The sequence below is a fragment of the Phascolarctos cinereus genome, unplaced genomic scaffold (genome assembly GCF_003287225.1).
Source record: "Phascolarctos cinereus isolate Bilbo 61053 unplaced genomic scaffold, phaCin_HiC Scaffold_2;HRSCAF=192, whole genome shotgun sequence".
Taxonomy (NCBI): Eukaryota; Metazoa; Chordata; class Mammalia; order Diprotodontia; family Phascolarctidae; genus Phascolarctos; species Phascolarctos cinereus.
The window spans coordinates 404,590,255-404,618,245 of NW_027555625.1; the positions used below are offsets into that span (position 1 = coordinate 404,590,255).

The 27,991-nt window shown below is 40.4% G+C and overlaps 1 protein-coding gene across 2 annotated transcripts in view; it reads left to right on the forward strand.

Annotated features, from left to right (window-relative positions):
• Positions 1–27,991, forward strand: part of DOCK2 (dedicator of cytokinesis 2) — a 499,735-nt gene that overhangs the window by 48,770 nt on the left and 422,974 nt on the right. For both annotated transcript variants that reach the window (XM_078150544.1, XM_020992326.2), the window contains exons 9-15: positions 3,120–3,201; positions 11,222–11,357; positions 12,783–12,858; positions 14,130–14,206; positions 15,856–15,981; positions 17,640–17,764; positions 26,869–26,967. In XM_078150544.1, coding sequence (XP_078006670.1) covers positions 3,120–3,201; positions 11,222–11,357; positions 12,783–12,858; positions 14,130–14,206; positions 15,856–15,981; positions 17,640–17,764; positions 26,869–26,967 — 721 coding nt within the window. The remainder of the gene's footprint in view (positions 1–3,119; positions 3,202–11,221; positions 11,358–12,782; positions 12,859–14,129; positions 14,207–15,855; positions 15,982–17,639; positions 17,765–26,868; positions 26,968–27,991) is intronic.

Below are 27,991 nucleotides of genomic sequence, written 5' to 3' on the forward strand. Positions count from 1 at the left end.
CAGAGAGACATGTCAACAGAGAAGAACATTGTTTGAAAAAGCAAACTAATTTGTAATGTATCATGGAAGACTATGACTGAAGAACTCAAACGTTGTCACATAAACAGTGAAAAGCAGTGGAGAGGAAAACAAGACTAGACAAAATCGCTTTGAACTAGCTAAGTCCCTTCCTTTCAAAAACATTCATACATGAAATTGGCAGGAGAACAACAAACAGAAGGAAAATAGAACAGGTTGATTAGCATTTCTGTGACAACTTATTTCCATGATTTGTGACGCAGAACCATTACATTTGAGCCCTTTTATCTCCATCTATGATGTTCTATAAAAGAAAGTAAAATGACATTTAAAAAGACAAAATCAAGAAAAGGAGCTAGGCTAGACTAGAAAATTGTACTGGAAGTGACAAAATTTTGATAACATCAAAGAACATTTTGCAAAATATTTCAGGTAGGGAAAGATATTGAAAGAATGGGGGGGGAAATCACTGATGACAATACTCCCTCCAAAAGACAATCGCGAAGGCATCAATAATTGCTTATCCATATGCCAACTTTGCTATTTTTATGAAAATGTTTCTACACATGTATTGAAGATGATCTTGATAAAATATGAGAAAGGAATAGGTGGGCTTTAGCAAATTATCTTTTTCAGCAATCCATATTTTTAAAATTATCACACAGTTGACTGAAAGGTGCCAAGAATGCAATATCCTTCTGTGTACATTTGCTTATTATATTGTTTCTTATGAGACTGGCCTAACAATCCATGCAGGTAAAACTAAATGATTGAAAAATATCAATTGTCTGTGCCATTCAGTTAGAAGGGAGGAAATTGCCAGTGTTTACTATTTAGACCTGGCTGGCTGGCTCAGGCACCAAAGGGCTTGCTTCATCCAGTGAAAGATTCTAGAAAAAGTGTAATCCCAGGCACGCAGGCAAGGGGGAATCCAGTAGAACAGAGACATTTTGGATCAAATCTGCCTGCTTTGTTTGCTGAAGATTTCAGTCATTTTAGCAGCAGACCTGTCTTAAAGCCTACAAAACCCCCCCCCCAAAACTCAGGACATTTTATTTGGACTTGATTGGTTTTCTAAGTATTGACCCAGTTGAGGTCTGTGCAATCATTGCTATCCCAAGTTCGATTTTAATGAATTTGTTTTGGTAGATGCTGGTGTTTTCATTTCCAGGGTAGTTGGAGGGTAAGGGAAAAGAGAAGCACTAAGTAGAGGCAGACTGCCCACACGTCACGTCAGCAGCTGTGATTGTGTCTCATTTCCCTCGCCAGTCTCAGCTCCTTATTCTGAGCTTTAGTATTTGTCCGGGTCCTGGTCCTACGTAGTCATATTCTGTTACCTGGCCTTGCTCCCATCTTCTGGATAGTTCTTTTTACAAATCTAAATGGGCTGGTGTATTCTTTGGTCTTTTTGGAATTGTTTGCCTCAAGTTTCTCTGGATGTGGACAGCATTTTCCATTATGAGTCTTTTGGAATTGACTTAGATCATTGCATTGCAACGAAGAGCTAAGTCTGTCATGGTCGGTCGCTGCACAATGTTGCTGTTAACTGTGCACAGTGGTTCTGCTCAGTTCACTCGGCATCAGTTCATGCAAGTCTTTGCAGGTTTTTTTCTGAAATCTACCTGCTCGTAATTTCTTCTGGAACAATAGTATTCCATTACTTTCATATACCACAACTTGTTCAGCCATTCCCCAGTTTCCTCAATTTCCAATTCTTTGCCACCACAAAAAGCAGCTCCTGACTTCTTAAATGATCTCCCACTCACTGAAATCTCCTAAATAGCTTCTTTCTTCCTGGACACTGCTGCCTGCCAGGCAGCTCTTCTTAGAAGTATTTCTTTGAAATATTTTCTAACTGACCTGAGTCTGGTCAGATGTGAGACATTTTTCTGCATTGAGAGCTAGGTCTTTGTCCCCCAATCAAAGGCTCCTCTTCTTAATACTAAAGTTTTACCAGTGTTGTTGTGTGGTTGTGATGGCATTGGGATCTGGGCCCCAGAAAGGTCTTCAGTGCTTTCTATGTGCTAGGTATTATAATGAGTGCTGTGGTTACAAAGAAAGGAAAAACAAAATGGAAAAAAACAGTCCCTGCTGTCAAGGAGCTCACAGTCTGGGGGGGGAGAATAACATACAGACAGCTCTATACAATAAGATATATAGAGGATAAATGGGAGATGTTCTCAGAGAGAAAGTACTAGCATTAATGAGAATGGGAAGGGCTTCTTGCAGAAGTTAGCCAGGGAAGCCAGAAGGTGAAGCATGCAAAAAGAATAGTTCCTGCCCTCAAGGAGCTTACATTTTAATGGGAGAAAAAACACATAAAAGGTAGCTGAAAAGCATAGGATAGGGTGAGGGAGGGAAGATGAGAAAATGCTTTTGCCGGGCCAGGGTAAAGTCCAGAGAATCGGAAGAGCTAGAAGAGTGGAGGACTGAACATGACAGGTCTGGGCACAGCCTCAAAATGGAGGCTGTATGAGAAACTCATCATTGAGAGGATGATGCCATAGTGGTGGAGGGATCCATGTAGCAGGTGAGAAGGAAACTGAAGAAAGAGTAACTCAGCATTTAAATGGCTTACCTAGGGTCATAGAGGTAGTCTATGGCTAAGGATGATTTGAACTCAGGGCCAGACCTTCTGACTCCAAATCCAATGCTCTGCCCTCTGCACCATCCTACCTCTCATCAGCAAGAGGTGGTGGTTGCATGGCAGTTGTGTGCTTTATTTCTTTAAAGTCAAGTCATAATACTGTAGGATAATAGATGTAGCACTAGTCGTCTTAGAGGCCATCATGTATGACCTCATCACTTTACACTTGAGGAGATTAAGGAAGAGCTGAAGTTAATCTGCCCAGAGTCACATAGAAAGTGTTATTTTCTGTGCCCAACACTGTGCAAGGTGCCATGTATAAGATATGGACTCTGCCCTTCAAGAGCTGACAAGCCTTACTGGAGGGAGAAGAGTAATCTGCATGAAGCAGAGAACAATGTAAGATGGTACGTGATTAGGTGTCAAAATGAGTTTGGTGAGAACCCAAGAAGTGTTCTCAGAAGGCAGGTTTAAACAGCATGATCAGAAATTCAGAGCTACTTTTGTTTTCCAGTGAGAACTACTTGGTGCGATGGGGAAGTAAAGGCTTCCCAAAGGAAATTGAAATGCTGAACAACCTGAAGGTCGTCTTCACGGTGAGTGTTTCCCTCTTAGCACCCCAGGTAACAGTGCCCCCCCACCCCACCATGGTGCAGATGAAATTGGAAATGTGGTTGAGCACAGAAGGAAGAGGTAAGACTCTGTTAGTTGGTCTGTATGGATGCCTCCTGTGGTCAGAGACCTGTCCTGGATGCTGTGGGTAACTATCAATGGGGTGAGGGGGAAGGTAGGCGGAAGAAAGAAGGAAAAAAAAAAGAAATGTACATGTTAACTTTATTATGTATTTTAAAGGAATAGCAAGTTGTACATAATAGATTCGCAGTTTCATGTGCAGTCATCTTTTTATTGTATTGTTATGGAAATGCTCATTTTATTCCATAAATTAAAAATAATAAATAATGTTTTAAAAAAGAAGACAATATCCCTCCTTATAGCCAAATAGGGGAAACAGTATACACACACACACACACACACACACACACGACCGTGCAGAACCATACACAGTCTCTCATACTCCAATAAATAATCATATAGTTACCCCAAAAGGACATGTGACCAATGAAAGATAAAAGAACAGCTTTAAAAAAAATTGCAGGGAGAGAACTAGAGTGCTTGGGGAATAGATTGTTTTTGTTAATTAAATTTAATGGCAAAGTCAGAATTGACCAAGATGACTTTTTGTTGTAATCCTTGTTGAAAAAAGGTTCTAACGGGCACTGATCTGGCTCTCCTGCCTTGACAAATGAAGTAGATGGAGCATCATCTGACTTTTCATGACTGGTGGTCTTGCACTACCCCGTGGCCATCATTCTGAAGATCAGTTTTCATTGTTTAGGTATAGGGAGATCGGAAGGTGAACTTAAGAAATTTGTAACTAAATGCCTAATAAGATATTGTTTTCAAAATTTGCCTCTTAAAGTAGAAGGCAGAAGTCAAGTCAAAGAGCACTTGCTACGTGCCAGGCAATGTGCTAAGTGCTGAGGATACAGAGACAGGCCAAAACACTGTACCTGCCTTCAAGGAGCTCATAATTCTAATGGAAGAGATAACATGTAAAATCTATGGCTATGCACGATATGTACAGGGTAGGCTAGAGATAGTCTAGAGCAAAGGCACTAGCAGTGGAGAAAGGGATGTGAGAACTAGGCTACAATATTCATACTGCATTTTAGCATAAACTAAGTGTTGAGGGGACAAGTTGACCAACTTGGCCATTAGTCATCATGCTGTCCAGCATTTTCTGAATCTCAAAATATGTAGAGATGAAAAACTCCCTTACCCTAGGCAAACTAAGAAATTTCAGGGTCTAAAAGCTGTTTAAATTAGATTATTGCCTCTGATGCCAGATGCCAGAAAGTGAGACTAATCTTTTCTTTCCAAAAAGAAGGAATGGAAGCAAGGCATTAAGGCCAGTAAAATGTAAGCTTCTTGAGGACAGGAATTATTTTCTGTTTTGTCTTTGTATCCCCAGTATGTAGAACAGCAGACACTTAATATTTCCTCATTGAATTAAATCGAGTGGAATTCCCTATGACTTCCTACCAATACTTTTGCCTTTTCCATATAATGTCCTGGGAATGTGACTGGACATGCTATAAATTTGGTGGTGCCTTTGGTAGGAACCACTGGGTTGGAAAATCTGCTTGCGTTATTATGAGCAGACTGACAGCAGTGTTGCAGATATGAACAAGAGAATCGGAGAGAGAAGTAGCCAGGAGGGTGGTAGTATGTATTTTGCTAAGGAGAAAGGTTTGAGCCAGGAATGACCGCCATGCTAGATTAACCTGCTTTGCTTTACAATAATTCTCCAGCTATGTCCTATTAAGCGTAATGTTTTCTGTTGTGTTGCAATTAGGCTAGAATGGCGGTGATTTATTTTGTTTGTGCATTCCTGAAAAACGGGTCGTAGGAAACAACATAGTGTCATAGCTCCTAATCGCTTAGACAAAATTTTCTTGGCATGTATGGATGGGCCCAGATTCTGTTTATCTATTATTAGTTGGAGTGGGCAGGATATTTATTTTCTTGATAAATATTAAGTCCTGTGGGCTCTCCTGATTAAACCAGGAGACAGATGTTTGGTATGTGAGAGAAGGACATGGGAATCAATCAGATGTTCATTTTGCGGAGATCCAACTTGTGATTCGTCTTCTGAATGTAAACAAGAAGGAGAAGACATCAGTAAATCAATGTCAATTCCCATTGATGCAAAAATGATCTAACTCCCCCAGGATCTTACATATTCCATTGTGTCTATTTCCTAGACTAAGTGAACTTAAGAACCTTGTGTGGCACTTCACTAGGTTGAGAGATCTTGTGAAGTTTTTGGAACCTTCAGTTTAGGGAGGAGTGCAATCCTAAGGAGGTGATTTTCTTAGTCCTGAGCATGAACACCTCTTATTCATGATGAGAAGATACCTAGGATTTTAGGATCATAGATTCAGATCTGGAAGGGACCTTAGAGACTACATTTTACAGATGAGGAAACGGGCACATGGAAGGAAACAATGTCTCCTAGCTCATGACTCTGAGAAAGAAAACAGGTTTTCCTGTTCCCTGTCCTCTATGCAAGCTGTTGCTCCGTCATGTCGACCTGGTAGTTATGTTGAGACTTTACCAATATATCTTAGGCTAGATGTCATCTTTTGGACAGAGTTCCAGATCCTTTCCCCTTCCAATCCTCAAGTTCTGCCCTTTTCAATGGACAGACACTAATCTCAAAAGTCACTCTTTCTCTCTTCTGCCTTTTCTATGAGGAACTTCCGCTGAGGGACATGGAGTAATGTCCTCCCACAGTGTGAAGAGGGATGGGTTTTCATGGCACTTATTTGTAGAGGAAGTGCCCTCATCTGGAAGCTCTCTTTATCAGTGAAATCACTGGTTCTGTCCCTATCCCTCTCACTATCTTATGCCTACTAATGTTAAATAGTCTGGGAGATGCAGTTTTAGTGCAAATTTTAAATATTTAAGTTTAAATTAAGTTTAAAAATTCCAAACTTACAAAATACATTATTAGAAAGTATCAGTATTTGAATTTCTTTGGAACTTATTTAGTTTTATGAATTTTGAAGCATAATTTTTAAACATTAATTTTAACAAGATGGGGCACCTCATCGTTATGCGTTGCCTGTGAGCGTTTCTGAAAGATATTTTCTCAGGTCAGTGGATCGGCTGAGAAGGACCTCTTGCTGGGCTACCTTGATCACCTGATCTATCTCCATTAGGCTTTTCTAGCCATGTTGTGTCAAAACTGTCGCATATATTAAAACCTTGTTCTCTCTGGATGCTCTTTAGAATACGATTGTAAATGCGATTCTTTCCATCAAAGTTTTTAAAATGTTTCAAAATGGAATAGAGTGATGTACAGCACAAATAGTAATGGTGAATTTTAATTAGAAACATATCAATATTTTAAACATTTAAATAATTAAACTTTAAATTTTTTGGTAAATTTGCTTTTTTTTGTAAATGTGTATAAATCTGAAGTTATTGCAACTTAAAACTACGTGAAGATTTTTGGGACTCTCTGTATGTATAGGCATGATCTTCAGTGTGATTTTATGACTTTATAACTAGATAATAAACTATATCTTTTTTGAGTAGAAGGAAGAAGATTTCATAGAGGTGGTAAGACCTGAACTGGACATTGAAGGGTGGAAAGGAGTGGAAAAAGAAAAATATTCCAGGCTGGCAAAATGCCATTTGCAAAGGCAGGGAGCTGGGAGTGAATATGGCACACTTGTATAAACCATTGAAGAGATAGTTGTGAAGAGAGAAGGCATGTATTGGGGAGTAATAATAAATAAAGTGGGATTAATAGAATTGGGTCAGATTATGGAGGACCTTGAATGTCAAGCAGTGGAATTTTGATTTCATGTGGTATGAAACAAGGAACTTTTGATCATCTTTTGAGTAGGGAAATAAAATAGTGAAAGACGAATTTTAAGAAGATTAATTTGGCAGTGATAGGCTGGATGCATTACAGGGGAAGAGGCTCCAGCCAGGAGGCCACGTGGAATAGTGCTTCAGTAATCTAGGACAGTGGCAAAGAGGATAGTAGTGGGAAGGGGGAAGAAGAGGGGCATACCAGTGACAATTCAAGGGAAGTCTCCCAAGAGTAGCTTCTTGGGTTGCAACTCTGTCAGTTCTTACTGGCTTGCCAGAGTGAGTTGACATATTTAGTTTAAAAGCTCAGGTGATTTATTTAAACTGGAGGGCAATTTGCTTTAAACTACATGTTGCAGTGGTTTTCCTTTTCCCTCTGTTCTTATGCATAGAGCGCGTAAATTTGGGTTTCTTCTGTGTTCCTCATTCTTCTTGTTCAGTCTGAAACATATGCCCCGATCACCTGGAGAGCAGACTGGGGGCAGGATTGTTTGTGGGTCAGTTTAATGACATTTAGGATGGACTTGTAGTGCTGGGGTTTGCTTAGCCACTGGAGGCTACCTTTGTCCTTGTTTGGGGTAATGGGGTCTAAGAGAGGTAAGCAGCAGGTGTTTACCACCGCCTGCAGCCAACTGGTTACCCAAATATAAGCCCCAGGGTGGCGAAGCTTGACCATTCCATGGGCCCCACTGTGTGCTCCCAGAATATCCATGACACGCACCTTGCTGTGATGAACGGATTGGGAGTAGTTGCTATTTTCATCCCTTTTCTTTGAAGTGATCTGGCAGTTGATTCTCTTCTCCTGTACCTGGCACAGGTACACCTGGCACGTGAATTGCCACACATAAAGATACTTTTTCTAAAATGAAGGCTAAAATAGTCATTCGCAGGTTTGTTTCCTGATTCTGACATTCATTTCAATCTGACTCAGTTCAGTTCAAGTCATGCCAATTCAAGTCAGTTCTACTTTTCAGTTCAATTAAATCTAACTAGAATTTAAAAAAAATTTATTTAATATTTAATTTATTGAATAAAACAAGCATTTCCATAACATAGTACAATAAAACAGACAATTGCACACAAAACTGCAGATCTATTATGTACAACTTGCTATTCCTTTGACAAATTTTTCCCCCCATTTGCCATCTTTCATTAAGCAGCAGCCACTGTGTGCGAGGGGAGAGGCAGCCCAGTTGGGTAGTAGATAGAATCTAATGAAATGAATGAAAAGCATTTATTAAGTCCTTACTATATGTCCAGCACTGTGCAAAAAACTGGGACTACAAATGCAAAATCGAGCCTATTCCTGCCCTCAAGGAACTTAGATTTTGAGGGGTCAGGGCAGACCATACGGAGGAGAGGCAGCTACGGTCAGGGAAGTCATTGGCAGGCCCTTCCATGGCAATGCCAGCGTTGCTTGGTTATAGGCAAGGACGGAGCATCAGCTTCAAAGTGAGGAAGACCCGGATTCAGATTGTGCCTCCGATACAGTGACTGTGTGATGCTGAGGACAAATCGAGTAACCCCTCAGTGCCCCCAGAAAATTCTCTGAGATTCTGAATTGCTGAATAGTTCCAAATCTGCACTGGGGGAGAGAGTTTCCTCCTAGAGAGTACCCCATACCTATGAAATAATAGGTCTTTATGAAAACAAACACATAAACAAACAAACATTCAGTCTGCTGTGCTCAGTGTTAGGGATACAAAAATGAAAAGAAGAATGACCTAGTCTCTGCCCTTCAGGAAGTTATATTACACTGGAGGATACAACATGCATACAGGTAAATAGGAAACAAAGTAGGATGTGATGATATCAAAAGGGAAATCCAAACAAAATGCACTAGTATCGACAAGGATTTATTAAATGTCTACTACGTGCAAGGCACTGCGCTAGGTTCTGGGGATGCAAACACAAAAACTAAAAGACAGTCCTTGCTCTCCAGAAGCTTACATTCTACTAAAAATAATAGTGGACAATTTATATAGTGCATAAAACACATTTCCCATATATTTTTGAGGCTTTCCTAACAACCTTATACATCATTCTCTAGGTGTCATGATGCCCATTTTATGGATGAGGAAGCTGAGGCTCAGGGACTTGCCCGGGGGTGGGGAACCTGCAGACTCAAGGCCACATGGGACCCTCTAGGTCCTCAAGATCACACAGAAGGGAAGTTTGGATTCGGTCAAAGGGCTGCACTTGAGGACCTAGAGGGCTACATGTGGGAGGATCTAGAGGGGCCACATGAGCACTCAAGGCTGCTGGTTCCCCACCCCTGGACTTACCTATGATCATGTAGTTAGTAAGTGTCAGATGTGGTTTGAATCCTGGTCTTCCTGACTCCAGGTCCAATACTCTGATGTGCTGAGTCTGGTAAAATTGGGGCTGAGGCCTCCTGGTGGGGTCTTGGCCTGATACCAAGAAGTGTGTTTTTTTGAGTACAAAGGAAGTTGGTCATATCCTTCTCTCTCCCTGAGATAGCAAATCAGTGGGGTTTATCTTCAACACAACCATACCCATCCTTATTTCCCATTCTACTGCTTTTGTCTGCTGTGCAAGCTCCTAATTTCCATCTCTTGTAGGCAGGTATTAGTCCGCCTTATAGCAGTTATGACCTGATTTATACCTGGGCATCCCCACTAGCAGCTTCACAGGTACCACTAAAAACAAATCCCCTCCCCCTCAGCGTGCTTACTGCTTGAGCCCCAGATCACCTTGTGGCTGTGCCCCTCGGTTGGGTTCTGCATGCAGAATAGGGTGGATTCTGCCCTTCTGGAGCCCAGGTTCTCCTTTTTCCATTCTGGTGGGAGAGTCAGGTTGCATAGGATAAGCAGGCATAGATGTGTTGTGATGTCCAGTGCAGATGTCATCACCTTGTCTTTGCCCCCAAACTCAACCCTTTTCCAGACTTCTCTATTGATCTTAATGGCTCCACCACTCTGCTTGGCACTCAGGCTCACAATCTCATGGTCACCTTCGATTCCTCACTCACTGATATCCCACATATCTGATAAGTTGCCATTATCACTTTTCCTCCACATCTCTCACTTCTGTCTTCTCTCCACTCATGTGGCCGCTATCTCCAACTCTGATCACCTCTTTTCTGGACTATTGCAATAACCTCCTAATTAGTCTTTCTGCTTTAAGTTTCTCCCCTTTCTAATCCATGCTCCACATTACTGCTGAAATGAGTTTTGTAAAGCTCAGATCTGACAATGCCCATTGCCTGATCAATAAACCCGAATAGGCCTCTGTTGACTGCAGGAGCAAGTGTTACTTCATCTTTATTGTATCCTTTTAAAAAATTTGTATTTTTTCATGTTAGTTTAAAAATATGTAATTATTAGCACACCATAGTACTTCTCTATAATTTACAAATAATGTTTGCACATTAGGAGTATAAGCTTAATTTAAAAAAAAATTGATGGGTGCACAATTAAAAAAAAAAGCTTGGAGGCTGTTGCACTATGGAACACCCATTCTGGTGCCAGGTATGTGCAAGGCATGGAGGGAGACTGAAATGATAATTATGAGCAGGCCGCCCATCTGGATCTTACAGTCTCCTGTAGATGTCATAACTGAATTGTCTCAGAATTATGGTGTTTCTCAAAAGTGGAGCAGGGCTCTGAGAACTGTGGAAATTTTAGATTTGTGAGAAAGTTGGTCAGCCTAGAAAAGTGGCCCCCAGAGATTTTCTATATCTTCTTTCTTCCCTTCCTTCCTGTCCCACAGGGGTGCTGAGCAATAGTGAAACTGATAGGTGACTCACCAAGAATCCAGTCTGTGATCTCTTAGCCCCTACTGTATGTGTATCAGGGATCTCTATATCCCGAGTTCAGCATGATCTCTTCTACTTCCTGTCTGAGTCAAAAGAATTGATATTGAGTATCTGGGCTCTGTTACTCAGTCTTCTTTCCAAGCCTCAGCTTTTAATCTATAGAATGGGGATGATACCCTGTCCCCACTGCTTTGTGTCTCACTGACAGGGTAAAGTCCATAAAGAACTATGCCTGAACAGGAAATTGGCATCACTCCTTTCTTTGGTTCTTTCTTTTATTTTCTTGGGAATTTCCTATTAGATACATGATGTGTAACCTGTTACCTTTTTTTTTTTTAAATAATGAGACATAAAAATGACTGTATTGTAACTGTTCATTTCCTGCCTTACAGGATCTTGGGAACAAAGACCTCAACAGGGATAAAATTTATTTGATTTGTCAAACTGTCAGAGTTGGGAGAATGGATCTCAAGGATACTAATTTAAAGAAATGTACTCAGGGATTAAGGCGGCCATTTGGGGTGGCAGGTAACTGTGTACATATATCTAGAATATTTAATCTACTTGGTTCTGTTAGTAAACTGTTGTTTTTCTCTTGATGTTCATTTTATGTGGCTGAATTTAATATATTCTTTCCTCTGTTCCAGCTTTAATACCTAGGTTTCTGATGACTAAATCAAAGTAACTGGTGACCTAGTCCCATTTTGTGATGAATAATTGGATTCAGATGTCTAGAAATTGAGGGATGAGGGTAAACTGAAGTCTGAACAGTTATCTGCTACTCTCTGGGGCCTAAGGGGAGGAGAGATGATTCTGGCAGTATGTAATTGTGAAGAACAAATCATTAAAAATAATGGCCAAGATAAGAGATCAAAGAATGAATCTCATCATAGCTAAAGTCCTGATGAAAATGAGTGTTAAGAAGATTAGTCTGGCTTGTTGGAATATTTAGGAAAAGAGATACTTCCAAATAATAGGGTGGACTTTACATAATTTCCCAGGCTTGCTTTGAGCGAACAGTGGTAAAACCTATCTGATTCTTTAGTGGTCAGCCCTTGATTAGAAGTATGGATTATGGAAAGATCTGAGGGTCAGGGGACCTGAACTCTGAGCTTGGCTCCGCCATCAGCTCCCTGTGTGACCTTGGGGAAGTTCAGAAATCCTTTAAACAATTGTTTCCTCATCTGAAAAAAAAATGAGGGAGCTGAGTGACTGGGTCATCCATAAGATGCTTGCCATTCTAACATTTTATGTTCCCTTCCTTAGCTTACTTATTTCTGAGTAGTCAGCCGCTGAGGTCCTATTGTTCCACTTTCAGGAATGAGTTTCTTGTCCTCCTGAAAGTCAGCAGCAACATGTTCAAAGCTTTTTCTTCCCCTGCCCCCTTTCCACTTTGGCTCTTGGTTCTACTCTCTAGGCAGGTGCTTCTATTTGTTTCTACCTGCAGGACCACAAGCAATATGTATAATAAAGCATCAGCCAGTTCCTGACCATGAAGTCTATAAAAGCTTTCTTGCTGGAACAGAGCTTTGCCTTTGTAACTTAGGTCTTCTTTATTACGGATGCCTCCCATCTGTCCTCCTGTTTGTTTTTCTCTGCTTTGGCAGAATTCCTGGTTCTCAGAAAACCACCAAGAATCAAGTGTTCTTTAGGATCTAACTTTCAAAAAGGCATACTGGTCTCTTGGGGCATGAACTTGGAAATTAACCTTATGGTTATCTGTCTGTCTAGCTACTAATTATTCTGATTCTTGCTCCTTGCACATGCTCTAACTCAGACTTACCTCCCCAATTACGATTCTCAACTTTGTCCTGACCCCAATAAGTTTCCTTATCCTTCAAGGCTTGCTTCATTTTCACTGGTCCTGACCGCTTTGTTCCTATGGTCTGTCTTTCTCTTGCTGCCTCCATCTTGGCACAATTTTAAGCAATGATATTTTTCTTGCCTTTCTAGTTATGGATATAACAGACATCATCAAGGGGAAAGCAGAAAGTGATGAAGAGAAGCAGCATTTCATCCCCTTTCACCCGTAAGAGATCTCAAGTTTATTATTTTTTTCTCTCTTAACAAAAATCAAACTACCACCCAACTTACTTCACCTCACTTCCATGGCAGTGGGTTTCTGAGTTTAGCACAGCCCATCTGTGACAATGAGGCACCATGGTATGGTGGCATGTGTGCTGGTCTTGGAGTCACAAGACCTATATCCTAGTCTCAGTTCTGACATAGACTATTTGTATGACTTCAAGCAAGCCATTTAGCCTCTGGGTCTTAGTTTCCTCTGATGTCTGTTAATAGACAACAATTAATGTTAACATGTCAAAGGGAAGAGTTAAACCAGACTAGAGAATCTCTAAGGTCTAACTCTAAAATTCTTTGATTCTTAGGATGATTGTTTAATGATGATACCAGGGCCAACTTTTGGAAACAGAGTATGATTCTGGTCTTGTGTGGGCATAAATTTGAAAAGGAGACCAAATCATCTTTTTTCTGCTTGAGGAGTACACAGTGGAGGAGTACTAGGATTGATTCAGCATGCAATACCTTCATTTTACAATTGAGGAAACCAAAGCCCAGGAAAGAAGTGACTTGTCCAAGGTCACAGAGATACTATCAGAATTGGGATTTGAACCCAAATCCTCATATTCTGATGTTAGTGCTCTTGTCATTGTACCATGGTGCTTATACCATGGAGTAACTTTGGAGAAAGGTGCTCAGACAGTGGTAGTCAACCTGGTGACTCTTATTAGGGTAGAGGCTTAACTGAATGACCCTAGAATAAGCCTCTTACTGCCTCTGTGATGTTGGGCAAGTCAGTTAACCACTCTTGGTCTCATTTTCCTCACATGTAAAATATGAGAGCGTTGAACTAGGTGCTATCTAAGGCCCCTTCTTGGTCTCAATCTATGGTCTGTGATCCATGCCTCCTGTTAGGACTTAAGATAGAGTAAGATAAATCTTTGGAAGCTGCAAACATTTAAGAATCTGAGAGCTCCCGCTCGTCAGTCTTTCCTTAGAAAATGACTTTAAGTTATGGCATCTGTGATCATGCCTCTTAAGGGCATGTTGCTTTGCAGAGGAGAGGAAGACAAACCGATTTCCTAATGGAGCCCAGCATTGTGTCCCTGAGCTGGGTCTGAGCTGGCTAAATTTACCCTGCCATCATGGACCAAGGTTGTTGTTTTTTTTTTTTTTTCCTAAAGAGTATCTGACAAAGGGAATGAAGCGTCACAGAGTTCCTTAGCTCCACTAGCCTGTTTCCCTATGAACATGAGTGTATCTATCTCTTTCCTCCTCCAGGGTAACAGCTGAAAATGATTTTCTGCACAGTCTCTTGGGTAAAGTTACGGCTTCCAAGGGAGACAGTGGAGGTCAAGGTAAGTAAGTGGTATTTATTTATTTGCTTAGAAATCTTCAGTGCCCCCGGTTGGAATTAGGAACTCTGAATGATTTAGTTTGCTCTCTTGACAGATTTCGGAAAGAAGGAGAGGAGAGCTCACCTGCTCTCTCCAAGGGCAACAGAGAAAGCCTGCTTTCCAAATCCAGTGAATTGTTCTTTTTTCAGTCTTTGTCCTTCTCGATCTCTCTGCATCCTTTGAAACTGTTGACCACACCCTCCTTCTGGATTTTCTTTCCTTCCTCAGCATCATAGAAACCACATTCCTAGTTCTCTTTATCCTTCTCTAACTGTTCCTTTGTTTTCTTTGCTGGTTCATCTTCTTCCTGATTTCTTAAAGTGAGTACCCCCCAAGATTTTGCCCAGCGTCTTTTTTTTTTTTTTAACTCTTCTGGCGATCTTTCTCCCATGACCTCAAGTACCTCTTCTATATCTCACACCCTGATGTCTAAGCTCCAGACCTATATCTTCATTTGCTTATGGGAACACTCTGCCTGGATATCTGACAAGCACCTCAAATTTAATATTTCTAAAACCAAAATTATCTTTTCTCTTCGACTAGTTTCTCCTAATAATGTTTCTGTTATTGACACCACTATACTCCCAGGCTCCTATATTGGAAGCTTGGATATTATCTTTAACTTTCTTCTCTCCCTTGCCTCTCGTAACTTATTAGTTACCAAATCCTGCCAGTTCTGCCTCTGCAACATTTCTCCCGGCTCTCTCCTCTATTCCTGCACCCTGAGGATAGGCTCTGAATGACTATATCACTTGCCTGGACTATTATAACCACTTCCCTACATGTCTCTCAGTCTTCCCTTTCTTCCCTCTTTATGTCGTCCTGCATTGCTACAAACATAATTTTTTCTTCTGAAAAGATGTATCTGGCGTTGTCACTCCTCTTTTAAATTTTTTTTTTTTTGCCTCGGGAGTGAAATTTAAACTTCTCTGCCCCAACATTGAAGATCTTCCATCTTCCCACCAGTCTCAGCCTTTTCCCACATCATGTTTTTCTACTCTAGGTCTTATACTCCAGGTTCCATATGAATTGAAATATTGTCTATCTCCCAATTACACCGCATATTTTCCTATCTCTGCGCCTTTACCAGTGCTGTTCCATTTACCAGGACCCTTTCCCTTTCATCTGCTGAATTTCTATCCAAGTCAAATGATACCTATCTCATAAAGCTTTCCCAGTTAGTAGCAACATTTTAGCCTTTTACTCCTCAGTTAGTGATTTGTTTTTCTCTTCTCTTATATGCTGATCACATGGATTATTTTGTATTCTTTGTTCAATTTTCTGGGTATGTACCATATGCTCTACTAAAGTTTATTCTTAATGCACATAGGGATCATGTCTTATCTAAACTTTGTATCTTTCCCAGTGCCCAGGACAGTGCTCTTATTTAAGTACACAGTAAGTACTTAAGTATCTCTTCAATGGAATGGAATTGACATTAGGTAGATGATGAGGATTTTTTTTCTGTTGGTAATGTGCTCAATGTTTGTTCCCGATGAGCAATTCCAGCAAAGGAGGCTGAAGGGCAAAGGGAAGATTTGGTTCAGTTCAGAAAATACAGTACTTTACCCTAAATACAAAAGATCTTCACAAAGGACACTTTCCTTTAGGCCTCTGGGTGACGATGAAAATGCTGGTTGGAGACATCATTCAGATCCGGAAGGACTATCCCCACCTGGTGGACAGGACAACAGTTGTGGCCAGGAAGCTTGGTTTTCCTGAAATCATCATGCCTGGTAGGAGCTAACCTGGGAGAAATAGGAGATGCAAATGGTTTGCTTAATAGGGAGTCTCAGATTCTTTACTTTTTTTTGCTTAGAAATTGCTTTTGTTTTCCATATTGTTGTTATTGTTAGTTTAAATTTAATGAATCAGGGCGCATTTTCCCTATAGATTGGGGCTTCCCTATAAACTAAAACTATGTAAATATCAATAAATTACACAGGGACAAATGAAAGTGGAGGGTCATGTAGATTCCCCTCTGAAGAGATGTTTTGCACATCTCATCAATCCTTAGTTATTTGTACTGATGAGTCATCCTGAACAATTGTCATCGATTTTAAAATGTCTTTCCACCTACACTGGAATGTGAATATGGTCACCCTTTTGTTAATTGAATGCAATGTGAAATATAACTCTGTAGATACAACTCTGAAATTGCTGTCTAGCACCCATAGCTTCAGCTCCTTTCCTGACCATCATCCCAAGCTGAGAATGACCAGCATGATCTTAAAGATCAATTCAAGCTTCTACCCTAAGATGAAAGACCCCTTCTCATATCTTCCCTAGAGTGTCCCTAACTGGCAGTGTTTCAGATAATTAAATAGCAGAGGCAATGAAATATGCAGGAGGCACTTAGAGTCAGGTCTGCGAATAAATGCAAACGCAAGATTTGGGTCAGATAGTCGGGAGTTGACTGTTTGTGGGTGGGATCATAACTCAGAAGCCCATCCGTGTACTAAAACCCTGTGAAAGAGATTCACCGTACAACTTAGCCTTACACAGTCAGAGAGCTAGAGGGAAAAGGGTCCTCCAAGTCAGTCTGGTCTAGTCATTCTTCAGATCAGGAAATTGAGACCCAAGGAAACTTGGTGGCCTCAGGATCCTGGGTCTCAGTTTGGTTACACTGCAGATCCATTTATGTCCCCGCTATCCCTGCATAAACAAAAAGCGTCTCACTCTAAACAGCCTGTGACGCGGGCGTCCTTGTCCCCCAATATCTGTTATCATTGGATTGTCCTGTACTTAATGTTTTTTTGTTTACTATGAAAAAATTTATTTTCCTCTAGCGCCCCCTACGCATCCTTCTCTGGGTCCTGAGTCAGCGTCTGCTTGCCCTGGCATTGAGGATACATGATCATTCACTTTGATCTTCTGTTTCCCTATCCAACGCTGTGGGTTGCCCCACGGGATGCCCAGTTCTTATTGCCTAGCTAGTCAGAGGGCTGAGGGAAGTTATTCTATTCTGCTCCCACTCAGTGAAAATCGCAATGATGTATGTTTGGCTGGAGCTCCCAAGCTGACATCACATTTCTCGTCTTCCCTTTGCTTTCCCAGAAGGTGTCACTATAGGATGGAAATTCAGTTGTTTAACTTGGGAAGAAAAAGGAAAAAGAACAACATGGATAATTTGTATATCTACCTTTTTAAGACTGAGTCTCCCATGAGCCCCCGTTCCCTCCCGTGCCAACTGCAATCCCATCTTCTCTTTAGAATAAGTGTGTGTTGCCCTAGCTCTTCTGATCATTTCTTACGCTAAAATGAGGAAGCAAGATAGATGGGCGTTCCCATCTTGTCTCCTAGCTCATCTTCTTCTGCGCCAGCTGAAGTGAGTTGACTGCTCCCTTCCTGCTGCCTTTGACTCTGGTATCTAACCCTTGTCTTTCTGCCTCAGGGGATGTCAGGAATGACATCTACATCACCCTGTTACAAGGAGACTTTGACAAGTACAACAAGACGACGCAGAGAAACGTGGAAGTGATCATGTGTGTCTGTGCGGAGGATGGCAAAGTGCTGCCCGTAAGAGATTACCGTGTTCCCTTCCGTGACGTAGGCGACTGCTGGGAGCCTCTGCCAGGAGAAAGCCTGTCCTCCAAATTCTGCCCTCTCTTACATTGGCTTTCTTTGTGTTAGTGTTGAACTACATGATGTGTGTTTTTCCTTACTCCACGCCTGGCTCTGCTTTCCTGAGAAGTTACACGTGTGACATGATAGAATAGGAACTAGAGACTGGGTCTTGAAGTCCTAAAGTCCTGGGTTTCAATCATGCCTCAGACTCTTGCTAGCTGTGTGATCCTGGGCAAGTCATTTAACCTCTCTGGGTCTTGGGTTCCTCATCTGTAAAATGGGCATAATAATAGCACCTACTTCGTAGGGCTATTATGGGTTTCAAATGAGGCAATATATATAAAACATTTTGCGAACCTTAAAGCTCTATATCAACAGTTCCCAAATTTTTGGTCTCGGGAAGCTTTTACATTATTGGAGACCCCAGAGATCTTTTATGTGGTGATATTTATCAATATTTACTGTGTTAGAAATTAAAATGGATATGAAAAATATATATATATATTTATTTAAAAATAATAACCCATTACTTATTAATGTGAATAATATATTTTGATAAAAATAATTCTTTTCCAAAACAGAACAGGGAGAAAAGTGTCATATGTGTTTTACATATTTTTGAAAGTTTCTTTATTTTCTGACTTAATAGAATACAGCTGAATTCTCACATCTGCATTCAATCTGTTGTAGTAAATTGTTTTGAAAATATATGAAGAAAATCCAGCCTTGCAGAGATTAATAGTTAGAAAAGGGAGGAGTATTTTAATAGGCAAATAATATCTTAATCTTTTTATGAAAATAGTTTTGACCTTGAAGACCTCTCAGGGTCTTTGGGGACCTCCAGAGTTCTGTAAATTACATTTTGAGCCCCACTGCTCTGCAGAAATGTGAGTTCTTTTAAGTATACATGGAGAGATAGCTATCTGATATCTGTGATTTCATTGGTAGAGGGGAACTTCTAGTGAGAAAATGCCCTGGACCAATGTAGATCGACAAATGTTGTGCAGCTTTTAATCTTATCGGGTTGCCTGGGGCATAAGAAGTAAAGTGACTTAAGGGTCACATAACCAGTAATGTGTGAGATACAGTACTTGAATCCAGGACTTCTTGAATCTGAGACTGGCCTCCTCTCCCACTATATCATGCTGCCTCTAGACACATATGTATATCTTTCCTTCTTTCTTTTTTTTTCTTCCTGATATCTTTTCTCTTTGGTCTTGATTTACAAGTTAGCCCTCTCCAGTTAAAGAAAGAAGCTGTCATTGTCCTCGAAACCCATATTAATTTACTCAGTCAGTGTCTGAGAACATACACACAGAGAGGGAGAAATTGGACGTCTGCAAACAATGTGGTAACTTGGGATGTCCCCAAAACAGACCTTCCTATCCCTTTATGTAACCTGTCAAAGCTCAAGCAGAAAATCTGGTAAAAAGTCAATTCCTAATTTGGTCTCCAGGGGGCTAGCATAGTACACTTAAGAATGCACAGCACATAGCTATAAATATTTATACAGCATATGTCCTATACAGTTTTCATCATGTGTGTTTACATTTATTTGCTGATTTCTTCTTTAAGCTTTTCAGCATCTGTGTCCAGTGTGTGGGAGGGTTTTGCTTCTCCTATTTCTCCTGTTGTGTTTCTAAGTTGAAAATAAACTCAGTTATAAGCTGACATTTAAGCCTAGGTGAATATTCACCCATTGTTGTAGCAAATGACCAAATATAAAAGCTAGGGGTGGGGAAGTGGGGAGTGCAGATCAGAAAGGGATCATGGGAAAAAAAGAAGTGGTCTTGTAAGACAGTCTCAACTTTCCTCCTTCCCAGCTGTGTGACCTGTGGGGGGGATTCCATTAACTCCTCTGCTTTGTTCTCTCTCTATAGAGAGGGACCAAAAACCATTTCCCCCAAGTTTCTAGGAAGGTTGAATGATTTTTTTCTCAAATCCATCCCCTAATCTTATATAGACTGCAGATATTAGGAGACAGATATTGAAGTGTCTGGCTCCTCCCTGTTCTGTAGAATATCCAAAACTTTCCTTACAAAACCCAAATTAAGTGAGAAAGTATCACTTTGCTCACAGTCATATAAAGGAGGAGAAGAATTTTTTTTTTAATTTTAAAGGAGAATTGCCTTTCAGGGAATTCTCAATCCTTTTCTTTGAAGATATTTTATTCAGCTACCCATTAAAGAACTCTTGAACCTGTTTCATTTTAGAGCATTGATATGGGTGCTTCTGATGTTTCTCAAGGACATATTATAAGGAAAAGTTAGAGAACCAGGATTTGAGCTTCTTACATAGTCCCTGGCTCCAGTGAATTATTTTCATTTAGAACTTCATAGATTTCCCCTGAATGGGCAGACTTATTCTAGATGAAGATACGAGTTAATTTTCAAAGTATTGAATCTGAATAGTGCCTATTATAATGATGTGAGGAATGATTTTAGTTTCTAGTTATATGTTTTAGGGACATTATGGAGGAATTTAGCTAACTACTGAAAATCACTATGGAAGCCTGTGTAAGGTCTTGTCTTATTTACAGAAATAAATACTATTGCCTAATTAAGTGCCAGGCAGTGCATGCAAATACCTCCTGTGAGAAAACAACAGAATCCTTTGACAAAAGCCCCCTTTAAAATATAGATTTCTAGTAATATGGCCAAGTCTGTCCTGATCTAGGTGTATCCTGCCCTTGGGAAGGCTGGGACAAAGAGCTGTAATTATTCCTCCTTCAGTTAGCAATGTCATTGTCCTGCTTTTAATTCCTTTTGGTTTAGCTGAGGCTTCTTGGGGTGGAGTGGGGGGACAGAGAAAGGAGAGTTTAAATTGGGACTGATTGTCACACTGTTGGCAATCTGCAAGTCAGGAAGGAATGTAAAGTGGAGAGTAGGTAAATGCTAAAGGATAATAATAGGAGCTGACGTTTATATAGGGCTGTAAGGTCTGCACTGCACTGTACATACCATATCTCACTTGATTCTCACAACAGTTCTGTGAGATAGATACTGTAGCTATCATTATCCCCATTTTACAGATGAGAAAATGGAGGCTCAATGACATGCCAGTGGTCATGCTATTAGTAAGTGTCAGAGGTCTCCTTGACTCCAAGTCTAGTATTCTTTTCTTTATATCATGTTGCCTTCACACAGGACCTTAAGCATTAAATTCTTGTATATCTGCACCAGAGAATTCCCAAGTGGAGATATTATGATATCCTACACTCTTAAGAACTCTTCTTTGGATAAATGTTATATTTGCTGCTGGAAACAACTCTATAACATAAATAGGCTAGTTATTAACCCTATTTTAAAGATAGGATATACATTAACCTCTCCTGGGCCACCACTCCCCTAAATATGTTGTCTTCCTCTATTAGAATATAAGTTCCTTGAGGTCAGGGTCTATCTTTCCTATTTGCATCCTTAGTGCTTAGAACAATGCTTGGAACGGTAATAAGGGCTTATAAGTGTATTTTCTTTCATTCAAGTGACTTGCCCAAGGCTGCTTTACAAGTTCTATATTGGGAATCAGCCATCTAAATTCCTTAATTAATCAGCCAACATTTTAAAAACCCTTCTGTGTGCCAGATGCTGAGAATAACAAGAGAAAACAATTCCTTTCCTAAAGACACACACACACACACACACACACACACACACACACACACACATCTTGTTACTGTTCAGTCATTTCAGTTGTGTCAGACTCTTTGGGACCCCATTTAGTGTTTTCTTGGCAAAGATACTGGAGTGGTCTGCCATCTCTTTCTCCAGCTCATTTTACAGATGAGGAAACTGAGGCCAACAGGGTTAAGTGATTTGCCTAGGGTCGCACAACTAGTATCTGAGGCTGAATTTGAACTCCGGTCTTCCTGACTCCAGGTCCAGTGCTCTATCTACTGTACCACCTAGCTACCTCTATGCACATAATATCTGTATGTATACATATACGTACACTTCTATATACACATACATATATAAAAGATTTTATAAACACGAACATATACACATGTGTGTATACACACATGTATATACATGTGTATGTGTATGTATACATAAGTCTATACAGGTACACATATATGTACATGTATGTATATATACCTCTTTCCACCTATTCTTTAAATGTAGAAATATTCACGTTTATTGATCTTTGTAAAGTTCATAATAATTTTTTAAAAGATATTGAAATGAATATTTGGATATATATTAGAACTTCATTTCTATCTTTCACCACCTTGGACTATATCTCCCAGAGTGGGATCACTGGGTCAAAAAATATTAACTCTTACATAATTCTAAATCATTATGCAATTCACAGCTCCATGAATAAAATTCTGATGACATAAAAAAGTAGCTTATTATAAATAATGATGATGACTTTAACAACTATAATATTCATTCTTTCATTCAACAAATGTTTTAAAGTGTTTATTACGTGCAATGCACTGCAATAACATTGAGAGAGATTTAGATAAACAAGACTTGTTCCTTATCCTTAAAGTAACTTCCGGTCTTTAATTTTGGGCTGGGCCTAGTAGGAAGGAAGCTCTGGATAAGAAACTCCCTCTGCCAATGCAGATAGGCCATTTGCCTTGAACTTACAGTCTTTGAGACTTGCCTGGGAGCACTGAGATTTCAGTTGTCTTGCCCAGGCTCAAAAAGGCTACAACCCCATTTGAGAGTAAGCTCCTTGAGGGAAGAGAGCATTCTGGCCTTTCTTGGTGCATCCACAGTTCCTGACCATAGTGAATGCTTAATAAGTGCTCATTGATTGATTTACACTGAAAGCAATACAACATTTATACAGATAAAATATAAAGCCCTTGTACAAGGATGCTCTCTCTTAACAAGGAAGGCCCGGGTATACTTGGCCAATGTCTCTGGCTTATTTTTCCTTCTCAGATAATTGAGAAACTTTGATAGCTGACATTCTTCCGAGGGAAGTCACCAGCTTCTCTTTCAAGTGCACAGGTTCATAAGACTGAAAACATGAACAGTTTGTCTTATTTACAACGTACTAGAAATAGGACTCGCATCTGAACCCGTAAAACATGATTATACACTCTCTCCACCATCAGTGAATAACCTTCAAGAAAACTGTTTCATCTCTGTGACTTACAGAGGCTCTAGATAGGGTTCCAGTGGAAAGTGGTTGGAGTTCCTCTGAATTGGCCCTCATGATGAAGGTTACATTCTACTGGGGGAGACAATGTGTGTGTTTATACACAAGGGACATACAAAGCAGACAGAAGATAACTTTAAAGAGGAATGCATTGGTAGCTAATACTACTTCATACAGAAGTGGTGCTCGAGATACCCAATGAAAAGATATGGAAGGTGGAATGATGTGTGTTAGAAATAGCACAAAGAGGGGCAGCTAGGTGGTGCAGTGGATAGAGCTCCGGCCTTGGAGTCAGAAGGATCTGGTTCAAATCCGGCCTCAGACACATAACACTTACTAGCTGTGTGACCCTGGGCAAGTCATTTAACCCCATTGCCTAACCAAAAAAAAAAAATAGCACGAAGGTCAATATAGGTGGACCATAGCATATGCAGGGGGGGAGTGATGTATAACAAGACTGGAATGGTAGATGGGGTCAGGCTGTGAAGAATGCTTACTTCCAAATGGGAGTTTGTGTCTGTTCTTAGGGATGATAGGGTGGAGTTTGAGTAGGAGGTGCTGCCTTGGCCTTTTTAAAAGTGCCCCCAGAGATCACCACCTATTGTGGCACAGTTGTCCTTTATAGTGGCTTAGTCTGCATACTACTCTGCTTTTCTTTATCCTCTTTGGCATCTAAACGTAAGGAAAATGTAGGAGTGAGAGAAACAAGCACACACCTAGCCCCACTGTGCCGTGGGAGGCTGCTGCAGGTGTTATATACTATTTATGGGGAATTTGGAAGATGCTCGGACAACCTGACTGCAATTTCAGATTGATTTGTGCTGCTCTCAGGATCCCCATAAACCCAGGCTGGTCCTCAGTGGTATAATAAGCCACTTCAAAGTTTTCAGTTTTATCTTCAAAGCTCTGAGACCAAATGGAACCATCTCAGGCATGGGTTTAGGGGTGGGTGTGGGGTGGGGAATAATGATCTTTCAAACCACAGGAAACTGAAAACTCTCACCAAGGTACGAGATGATCTTTTGAGAATCTCTGTGTTCATCTGCAGGGATTTTACTTTGTTGATCAGTCTTTGTTCCGGAATCTGTAAGCCATGCAGAATTCCCTGACGCTGCTAAAACTGTAAACCTATAAATATCACCCAGTGTTTGGTTTAAGTGAGTCTGGGTTACTACAGAAGATGTTCCCACAGTGCCTTACACATTAGACTCCCTACAGGGTTTCAGGAAATCAGTGAGAGGCTGCATAGTATGGCATTTGTAGCATGGTCCTCAAACTTTTTTATCTAAGGATCCCTTTACACTCTTAAAAATTACTAAGAGCCCCCCCCCAAGAGCTTTTGTTTATGTGGGTTATATCTATCAATATTTACTGTATTAGAGATTAAACCATCTTAATATACTTATGAAAATAGTTTAACCTCTAGGACCTCCTGAAATGGTCTCAGGGACCTCCACAGGTGCCGTGATCACACTCTGAGAACCACTGATGTAATGGATAGAGTTGTGGCCCTGGAGTCAGAAAGATCCCGATTCAGATCCTACCACTGACACTTAGTAGCTATGTTACAATGGGCATATCACCAATACCTCTCTAAGCCTCCGTTAACTCATCTCAAAATGAGGGAGTGGAACTGGATGACTCTCTTCTAGTTTGAGACCTGTGCAATTGATTTCTCTGGTGTGGACATTTCCTCCACAAACGCAGATCACAACTTCTCTGCTACCTGAGGAATAGTCCTCGGGAGTTCCTGCGGCCTATCGGGTGATGGTCCTGGCTGTTCCTTAAAAGATTGCAGTGAAGGTTCCCACTAGGTCCACATTTAAAATTTGTTCCTTAGGTTACTTCTCTGACATTAAAGAGGAGGACTTTAGTGGACATTTTAAGATCTGATTACTTTTTTGTTAATTGCATAGGATTGGAAGTATCTTGAAAGTACATCTTTGTGTCTCAACATCTTAATAGGAATTTAAAAGTCCGGGACCTTTTCCTAATGTCACGCATCATGAAACTCTTTGAAAGTCAGTGTCTTCTCTAGGTATTTCTTTCAAAAGGACTCTGGGTCCTGGCTCTCAGCTGAGTTAGATTTGACTGTAGATAGAATCAGTTAATTGATAGAGCACAGGACTTACAGTCAGGAAGACCTGGGTTTGATCCCTGTCTCAGACATTGACCAGCTGCATGGTCCTTGGAAAGTCTCTTGATCTATGCCAAGCTTTCCCTCATCTGCAAGATGGAGTTAACAATAACACCTCACATCACTATGGAAATGTGGATTATTATTTTTTGAATGTTTTCTTCCTTAAAAGCCCAGGATGGAAGGATAAGTTCTCTTGAGACAAGCAAGCTTTTATTTCCCATAATTCATTTGGGTTCAACAGGTATTTAGTATATGTACTAAAAATGTATGGTATTCTGCCATGATGGGCATGCCATACTGCCCCTCAGAGCCTCCCAGTCCTGAGCCAGTCACTTAACCCCTCACTTTCCCAGGTAATTCTGTACAGCTTCTGATCTGCATTAATAGAGTTTCTATGGCAGTGAAATCAAAGTTCTGGTGAAAGAAAAAAAAAATATATATATATAGTGTGGGTTTTTTTTTTACAGTTTTAGAATTTAGAACATCTTAGTATTTGGAATTAGTAAAAATAGCAAAATATAGTAAATTAGTAAAATAAAATAGAGATAGCATTATTAATATGTAATAAATTAATAAAATACGATATATGTTTTCTCTTCATATCTAGTACACACACACATACACACATACACACACACACACACACACACACACACACACACACACACCCCTTCCAGGCATTGCAAGAAGTACTGCATTAGATAGAGTACTGGACTTGGAGTTAGGAAGACCTGGTTTCAAGTCTTCCTTCAGACACTTGTTAGCTGTATGACGCTAGACAAATGTCACTTAACCCAATGTCAACTTCAGTTTCTTCTTCTGTAAAATGAGGTTATTAATGGCACCTATCTTATAGGGTTGCAGTGAGGATCAGATGAGCTAACACAAGTAAAGCATTTTGCAAGACTTAAAAGTGCCATATAAATAAGGTCATTCTTCTTAAGAGTAATAATCTCTTAGACTTGTTTCTTGGTAAGCCATTGCCATAAATAGGGGACGTAGAGAGAATAAAGGTAGCCTGCTCTGCTTTTTTATAAAATTACTGTATCCCATAAACTCTCTTTCTTACTTAGGGTGATATCTGTGTTGTGGGATCGTACAATCACCATAAAAAAGTATTTAGATCCATCAGATTGTGGAATTACAGATTTGGAAAGGTCCTCTAAATCCATCTAGACCCACCCACTCATTTTACGGGTAAAGTGGCTTGCTCCAAATCACACGGCTTGTTAGTGACAGTGCCAGTCATAAACTGAAGGTCTCCTTATCCGTGGGTCCATGTCCTTTCTGTTAGACTGCCCTGTCCTCTCTGTGCCAACCTTGCTCTCTAACACGGATGTCCATATGCTTCTAAATCCTGCACTTTTCCCCTTCCCAATGTGTTCACATTAGAAATCCATCAGAATGAGTTGCTGCTTGGTTGCTTTGAGCCTGTTTGTAAACTTGGTGAACATTTAGATTTAGGAAACAAATCGGATGAATAAGACCAGTGGTGCTCCGTAACTACCGGGCCTGTTACCATTTACAATAAGGCATCATCAGTGCCGGCCTTGCTTCAGTGCGTTCCAGAATGCAAGTAATAGAATTTCTGTAGTTAAGCAGCTGTCACTTCCAGGGGCTGGAGTGCTCATGGGTAAATCTGTAATGTGGAGGAGAAATGATAGGTACCTAGTGGGCGGGTTGGGAAAGAGGGAGGATTATCCTAGGTAGCTTGGCTAGCCGAGACACTGGCACCAAAATTGTCAAAGAGAAGAAAACTGAAATCCACAACTTTTTCTTTGTCTTCTTTTTGGATTAGAATGCCATTTGTGTGGGAGCTGGGGACAAGCCTATGAGTGAGTACAGATCTGTCCTCTACTACCAAGTCAAGCAGCCTCGTTGGATGGAAACGGTTAAGGTATGGTAGAAGTTGGGTAAGGGGTTGGCAGGAGATGAGTGGAGACACTTGTGATTAGACTCTATTCTGGTGGCATTCTTAGTCTCAGCAATTCAATTAACATTTTGGTGACAGTATGTTAAAATGTTAGGACCTACAGTTCTGTGTATATAGAAGATCAATTGATGGTATTTTGAATGATATTGCAGTAAAAATTTGAGAAGAGAGGCTGCTAGTGCAGTGGAAAGAGTACAGCATTTGGAATCAGAAAGCCTGGGTTCAAATGTTGGCACTGTTTCAAGCTGAGTAAAATTGGAGTAGCCACCTTACCTCAGTTTCTTTGTCTATAAAAAGAGGGCCTTGGACTACATGGCTTCTAAGGTCCCTCCTGGCTCTGAAGTTATGTTGCTATGTTAATTCTAATTATGATAATCTATTGTCAGCACTATGGAGTGCTTGACCTAGAATTAGGAAACCCTGGGTTTAACATCCTACCTTGGATACCTACTAGCTGTGTGGTCTTACACAAGCCCCTTAACCTCACTGGGTCTCAATTTTCTCATTTGCATAATGAGGAAGTTGGACTAGATGAGGTCTGAAGTCCCTTCCAAATCTAGATGTATGATCCTTGTGTAATCCTATGAACTTTGTCCTACACCCTATTGGAAAGGAAGAAGAGGAGCAGCGAGGGTGACGACATAGGAAATGGAAGACATGTCTACTTGAGCAATGTTGATAATCTAATGGGGGAGATGGATCAGGCAGGTGAAAAAGGCTTAAAAACTCATATGAACCTCATTTAAACTCATTAAAACCTTTATAACTCACTGTGCATTCTTGGGTAGGTCAATTAACCTCTTAGGACCTCATTCCTAAAATGCCAACCCTAATGTTCTGTTATTCTAAGTTTGGAATTTAGCCAGAGGCCTAGTAAGAGACTTTTCACCTTCTCAGTCCACATTTGCATTATTATTTGTAACACTCCTTCCATCTCTCTCTCTCTTTCCCAAACCTACCCTTGTCCCTCAGACACACCCAACCACAG